General features: G+C 40.4%; 1 protein-coding gene across 1 annotated transcript in view; it reads right to left on the bottom strand.

The window, feature by feature from the left end:
- Nucleotides 1-3,802: 3,802 nt before the first annotated feature.
- The window catches only part of actr5 (actin related protein 5), a 5,865-nt gene continuing 2,203 nt past the window's right edge, over nucleotides 3,803-7,464 (bottom strand). The window contains exons 4-9 of the mRNA XM_035655858.1: nucleotides 6,908-7,125; nucleotides 6,466-6,630; nucleotides 5,829-5,933; nucleotides 5,470-5,609; nucleotides 4,969-5,101; nucleotides 3,803-4,730 (exon numbers count right to left, since the gene is read on the bottom strand). Coding sequence (XP_035511751.1) covers nucleotides 4,398-4,730; nucleotides 4,969-5,101; nucleotides 5,470-5,609; nucleotides 5,829-5,933; nucleotides 6,466-6,630; nucleotides 6,908-7,125 — 1,094 coding nt within the window. The 3' untranslated portion in view covers nucleotides 3,803-4,397. The remainder of the gene's footprint in view (nucleotides 4,731-4,968; nucleotides 5,102-5,469; nucleotides 5,610-5,828; nucleotides 5,934-6,465; nucleotides 6,631-6,907; nucleotides 7,126-7,464) is intronic.

Below are 7,464 nucleotides of genomic sequence, written 5' to 3'. Positions count from 1 at the left end.
AACCAGTGTTTCACAGCTGCTTCAAGGAGACACTTCATCCAAAATCTACCTTTCAGTATGAAACACCTGCTGTACCCCCTGTAGGCTCAAAAGGTGACTCTGAAAAGTTTGTAGTTGGATTCAAGTCAGTTACAAAGACTTGCAGTAGTAACACATTTTCACTGTGGTAGAAAAGTATTAAAATGTGTACAGGGAGTTCTCAACTGCCCCTGCAAAACACAATCAACTATTCTTCACCAAAGCAAATGCCCATTTTTAAAGTTAAATGCACTGCATCTGTATCTTTACTGAAACCCCCTCAGAAGTGGAAGACATATGGGGGACAACAGAGAAGTGGATTGTGTTGCAGAGATGATTTAACATGTTACTATGGATGTTTCTATGGTGCCTCTCAATATTTGAGTTTGTTGTCAGTGATATGAAGTCATGCTGACTCTGTTCCCTGCAAAGGAAACTTTTTATAGCCACTTTTCAAGACGACAGGGAGAGAGTGTTTATACTCATAATATTGTTCTTTCACCAGAACAACCAGGTCTGTTAGGGTCATTCAGTTAATAATGTTGATGCTGTTCCTGCTGATCTGTGAGTTTCTCAGTGAGAGATATACAGTGAGTTCCTCTGGTTGGACAGCAGCCAACATTTCTGTCAAAGAAAACTGAAGACGTGAGAAAACTGAGATGTTCGGCAGTATGTTACAACTCCAGTTTGGGAGTCAAGAAAGTAAAACTCTGAAGGGACTACAGGGTCTTAAAATGATTAATATTTACATATTTGATAATAAAACCGGTTGTATGATTAGTATGATCAGCACACAAATCAATAAAAATGATTATGTTATAGGCACTTAAGGAATCTTATTGATGTTATTAGCCCTGACTTTAGACACTAGATGGACAGCTGCCAAGCTGGACTGAATTCATACGTTATGTAATGAAATCAATCCCAAAGGACAAACAGAAATCAGACATGGATGCATTTCAGAGCATAATATAAATTTAGTTGAGAGAGATGTCACAGCTTCTCCCAGGAAGGCATCAACCCAAGAAGAAGATTTTTTAAAACAATTTGAGGCTTTTAGTGGTGCGAAGTAACTATGTCAATTTAGTATTGTACTTAGGTACAATTATGAGGTTTGATTTTCATTTCATGCTACTTTAAGTGAAAAACTGAAGGTATAGTTAGTTTACTTTTCAGGTTAAGATTTTAGATACAAAACCAGTACAAACCTGTATCTAAACTATATATGGTACATTAAACATGTAGCTATATAAAAAAGTTTAAATTAGCGATTATCTCTATCTTAAACAGTTGAACAACCTTTTATCAATTTATTTCATTTGTGATTAAATAATTGACAGAAGTGTGACAAACTGTAAGACATCAAGGAATGAGAAAAAAAGAGAAAGGGAGAGAAAACAAGACAGATGGTTAAAAAAAGTTAAAAAAAGTTTCTTTCATATTTTACTTGTAATGGATAATTTTTATGGTGTGATATTGTAAGCCTGGGCGCTAAAACAATAGCAATATATATAGGGAAATAGACATTTCATCAATAGCAATAACTGTTCAACAGGATATTGATAGTTGGACTTAAATGCTTTACATGCAAACTGCTATAAAAGCACATGACAAATACGCCCTGGATCATAAACAGTCTATTATATCCCTATAATGAAACATACTTTGAGTGAATGACAACCTGGGTGTCTTGATACATAAAGTGATTATTTAAATTCAAACTAAAGTTGTTCAATTTAAAGTAAAGTGGTTAAATTCAACCTTTTTTCCCCACATATTTTCATATGCAATGAGCTTCGAGCTACAACCACATTTCCACTCCCCTCTGTGACACTGCGAAGGTGCCTCTGATGAACTAGTCACTAGAAACAAAGGACATGAACCCTCACAGGCTTCCCACCCTCAAACACAAGCCATCTATATATTTTGCTCCTGTGCAGAGCGAAGAGAGACAGGAAGCATGGAGACAAATAGTGGGGTTGTCTCTAACAAGGGTTCTACTTGTCTTCACCTAAATGTTAACAGACAGGCTGCAAACGGGCTATTTTAAACTCTGTAACCATCAAGATCTCACTGTAAAAAATAAACCATTAAAATGCCTCCTTGTGCATCTGTCACACCTCTAACTCTGGGTCCTAATTTTCTCCTCGCCTATAACACAGACTGTGTGACACAAGCTGTTCCTGCTGACCTGCAACACAGGTAAATCCTCCTAATTGGACACTGGCCACCACTATGGCACAAACACAGTTCAATACAGCCCAAGCCTGTTTAAAAATACACAAGATCTGCACGGTATGCCTTGAGCTGCTCAATAGAGAATTTATTTAGAAACTCCACCTAATGATGAATTTTATTGGTGCAGTAATTTTGACGTATGCCAAGGTGGTGACAGTGCACACAACAGCGAGCAAGGGTTAGGTGAAAGCAGGTATGGATAAAAGTGGGCACTGCGATCCCCCGTCACGGATCACAGATCAGTGAACCTTCAGAGAATATTCACCTGCTGGTTTATGGCGTATAACAAACCAAAAGCCACTTAATGGCACCACTGTTAGCCGAACACAATGAGTATGTATCGTGATAAGGCAGAAAACTCCCATTATCCATTGTCCTTTCTGAGTTGCACCTGCAGTTGAACTTTTCTTTCTTTTCCTAAATATAATTAAGAAGTCTTGCAGAAATGTAGTGTAGCCATAGAAATAAATCCTGTTTACGTGCTTTTACACATAAAAGATTGCCTTGTTTTTCCCTTTTAATCCGTCTTGTTAAATTTGAGCCAATTACCTTGCAGTCACAGGCCTGCTTCGGCTGTGATTAGCCCCACTCTACTCTGCTGTGTGTGTGTGTGTTACTGCTGCTTGAGGAGAAACAGAACAAGAAGGCTGAGGGTTGGACCTTGAGCTGTGGTTTAACACAACATAATACTATTAGACCACAGAGGTCTGCTGGGTTAATAATGTGGATCAACATGGAACAGAAGAGTCTTCAGAGAGGTCAAAACCTATAGATTAGATGAGAGAGAACTCGACTCCAGATTATTATTATTATGGAGTATACAATATCTAGAACCAAAAGCTCTCGCAGTCTTGTGAACATTTTCTCTTCTTAAAGGTGGCAGCCCTGAGACCCTGCTGCTGTACCAGAAACCCACATCTATAAGAAAGTACTATTAAAGTGGTCAGTATAATTACATAGATCTGTTATAGTGAATATGTTGATAACAAAAAGCAATAGCTCTGTTACCACTGTAGGATTATGTGTTAATCGGCACCATCTAGTGGTGCAAAACCATATTGCAACACCTAATCATATGTTTTGCATTTAAAGGGTCAGTGCACCCCGCAAAGAAACACAAGCATCTCTCACTTCTTTCTAGTTTATCTATCCATGCAAATATTTTTTGTGATATTTATCAGAACTATTTTCTACTTAAGAAATAGTCCCTATCTGACAGCATGTTCTTAGGATCATTCGGAGTAGCACTGAAATGATAACTGATATCATTTTCCAAATCCTACCACAGGTCTTCCCAGCAGGCGATTGATAAGGACAGGGGAAAAAAATATTTTAACATTTTAACAATGACCAATTGTTTCAGTCATTTATGAAGCTACATTTGAATAAAGATTTGTTTCTTGTGTGAATAATTTTAGAGTTTAACCTGTTGGTCAGACAAAAGAAGCAATTTCATGATGCAATAGGAAACATTTTTCCAACTGAATCTTATAGACTACAGAAGTAATTAATTAAACAAAAAAAAACAAAAATAAACCACAGAATAATTAGCAATGAAAATAATGGTTAGTTGCAGCAATAATCCAGAGTAATGTGGACGCAGTTGAATTTCTTAAATGTAAAATGTGAGTCCACAAATAAAACTATTCACCTCCACCACACTGGTGTGACAAATAAAAACTAGGAAATAATAAAACACAACTATCTGCATGGAATGGATAGATACAACTAGAGGTGAGACAGAAAACATGTTTTTGTGTGCACAATTTCAGTGAAGCAACTGGTTTTAAAGTGAGCTGTAGTGAAAGGGAACTGAGGATGGGACTGAAGACAGAAAGCAGATTAAAATATAACCTGTGGCATCAGACCGCTCCAAACTTTCTACTCAACTTTTCATTCAATCAAAACCAAACGCTGTTTTCATCAGTGAAAATATACTTTAAAAAAAACCATACAACAATTTCTATTTACAAACATGAAATTCTTCCACTAGCCCTTTAAGATCATTAATTTGACCACCATTCAATATGAATGGTCTCTTGTGGTTTCACACAGCATATTAAAAAATAAACAAAATTGTATTTCCATACAGTTATAGTCAAAAACAGAACATTGTGCCTTGTGCTATCTGAGATCTCAGTTTAGGAGGTAACCATAGCAACATCAGCGGGAACGGTGGAACCGGAGGGAGTCAGGGCAGACGTTACAGTGGTGACGGCAGCAGAAGCTCCGTTTGATGTCAGTGGGGCAACAGAGGGCTCGGTGGGGCGAGCAGGAACCGGTTTGGCGATTTTAATGGGAATGAAGACGTTAGAGGCACAGTGCTCGCTCAGGTATTCGCCTCCTTTCTCCTCATAGTCTTGTCTGCTGATCCATCCCTCTGCCACTGCTCCTCCTTCTGTAGGCAGATGCTCCAAGGCCCAGTCTCTTGCCCCGTACCAGGCATCCAGGGCCGGCCGCGACGCCATTGTCACCTGAGAAGGTGTCCAGAGTTCAAATGAATTTACAAGAAGTTTGTGTCTTCTAATTTCAGTTTCAATTGTTTGAGGGGACTGCTTTGCTATGAATCAGCAATACTGCAACAATCTGTCTTTATTGGTCAACATCTGAAACATGTGACATGGGATTTGATTCACAACAACAATCGTGTTTTGGCACTTTAGTGCTGCGTAATGATAAATATGGTTTTAAAAACAATAAAGGACCTTGTACCTTGAAGTGCGACTGGAAAGGCCTCATAGCCAGAAGTTCTTTCTCCACTCTCTCCTTCATTCCAGGGTACTGCATGTTCCCTCCTGTCAGAAACACATTGCTCACCAGCGCCTCCTGCTGCTCTGGAGTGTACCTGTACGTGGTTATAGTATAAAGAAGAAAGACATTAGGCTCGTTCGAGATGACCTGGAAGGTGGACAGGAGGCACAAGCAGAAGAAGGTGGGAAAAAAGCTGCAGGTAAGGCCGACAGCTTTTAAAGAATACACAGGAAGTCAACATGAGGCTAATAGTCTCCAATCTACCACCAAATATTACAATTGCACAGAAAATTAGGATTTTATACAGAACATGGTGTTTGATCAGCTCTTCTCGTTTGCCATCAGGAGAGCAGGCTGCCTCGACCTCTGTGTCTGCATGGTTTAGTGTTAGCGTGTGGCTGTGTGTTTACATGTACTGTACTGTGTTTGCATATGTGTGCACCTGTTGTATTGTATCATTACCTGGCCAAAACGAACTGCAGCGTCTCCATCAGTCCCATCTGGTCCTCTCCGGTCGGCGAGGGCTGGAACAGGATCTCTGGACACCGCAGACGCTCCGTCCCCACAAACAGCTGGTGGTACTCCGCCATGTTGAACACAGGCTGGAAATCAAAGTTATTTTTCACTGCCATTATTGTGTGACAAGTATTGCCACCAAATGTTTTAGCTTATGAGCAAAGTTTCATTACAAAAACATAATGCAGCACGAAAAGTTTTCTCACACATCCTGCCAGACATTAACCTAGAAGATAATTGCCTGCACAGCATTAATGAGAATCTAAATATCTGTCTGGGAAGTTCCAGTGTGTCTGTGCCACTACCTGAACCACATTAGCAGGTTTTTCTGGCAGCGTGTCCTCAGGGAAGTCAGGATCCATCAGTGCCACTCCGTCTCCCTCGTCCATCGGCTGCTCCAGCTCAGACACCTGGCAGAGAGCAAGAGAACAGCCTCAGGCTTCATGTCAGCTGCAGCACATCGACTGCAGAAAACAAGGATGGATCCTGTGGAGCCCCGCAGCACAGTCACGGTAATGACATGTGGACCTAATTAATTATTCGTACATTTCAATGAGACCTCAGCTGAGTTGATCAGCCGCTGTCATCACTTTTGTGGAAAATATAGTATAGTTTGACCACTTTACTTCCTTGTTACTGTTGGCATCATTTGCATACCGAGCTTATAGCCAAGTGATATGACACTGCTTATACACTTATACATATATTCTAGCATTCATTACTAAAATGCTAGAGTGTGCATTTTTGTATTTCTTTGGGTAACCTAAAAGAGTCGACATTATCTGTTTCTTACATTAATTGATAGGTGACCAAAGAATACGTTTTTTAAACTATCCAAATATTTATCCAGGTCCAGAGCCTCAAAATGTGGATACAGCGCTTACAAGATAACAAGTCAAGATTTCCCCACTCTGTTTTGATTTAGTGGAGTGGAAGACACACCTCCGCCTTCCCCTCTGCTCCGTCGCTGAGCAGCAGTCTCTGTCGGCCCTGCTCCACAGCCAGCTGCAGTTTGTTGATGTACGACTGCAGCTCCTCGGCTGAGTCCATGTTGAGCTCCACCAGGCTCTTATGAAACTGATCCAACAGGCCGTCCTCCAGCAGCTCCTGCACACACAAAACTCTACAGTCACTGCGCAGCACACACTGTGTGCTATGTTTTACAATCAAACCAAAGATCATTTATTTTGTTTTGGATGTAATATACAGTTTTATTACAGTTATTGTTGTAGCAGACACACAAAATCCCTTAGAAGACCTTTTTATAGTTTGTTCTTTGTAGTTATCAGATGTAAATGGATCAAAATAGTCTTTCCTTCTGTATACAGATTTTCAATTCTTATACACATATATAACTTATAATATTATACAATAGGTTTCTTGCCTGTACAGCCATAAGTCTATCCAGCCTCTCTTGGTCCTGCAGCAGCTTCTCCTCCCGGCGGCGAGCGTTGATCTCCTGAAGCCGTCGGAGCTGCTGAGCTCGTCTCTCCTGCCTCTCCTCCACGCTCACACAGCCGCCAGGCACCTTACCTGAGAACGGAAGCTGCATACGGTGAACCTCCCGCTCATAAAACTCTGGGCTGCGCCACTTTTCCAGCTCTGTGGAGAACACAATAGAGGGTGGAATGGAAAGTAAGTAAAGAAGGAAAGAAAAGGAAAAGAAGGAGTTTATCTGCATCTCCATGTTGTCTTCTAGCTTCTAGTCAGCCTTGTACCACCTACATCCCCACCGGCCACAAGGAGAAAATCCTTAAATCTTAAAGACTTAAATTGTTATTTGCTGCTGAACCTACACCGATCAGCCATAACATGGTGAAGTGAATAACACTGATTATCTTGTTATCATGGTCCTGTCAGTGGGTGGGATAATGTGTTAGAAGCCAGAAACAATGGGCAGCGTGAGGATTTTGAAAGCAACTTTTTGACAAGGGCCACATT

This window comes from Morone saxatilis, unplaced genomic scaffold, assembly GCF_004916995.1.
Source record: "Morone saxatilis isolate NCDOM2014 unplaced genomic scaffold, NCSU_SB_2.0 Contig15, whole genome shotgun sequence".
In the NCBI taxonomy this organism is placed as follows: Eukaryota; Metazoa; Chordata; class Actinopteri; family Moronidae; genus Morone; species Morone saxatilis.
The sequence above is the reverse complement of the archived record's forward strand: the minus strand, read 5'-3'. Positions and strand labels throughout refer to the sequence as shown.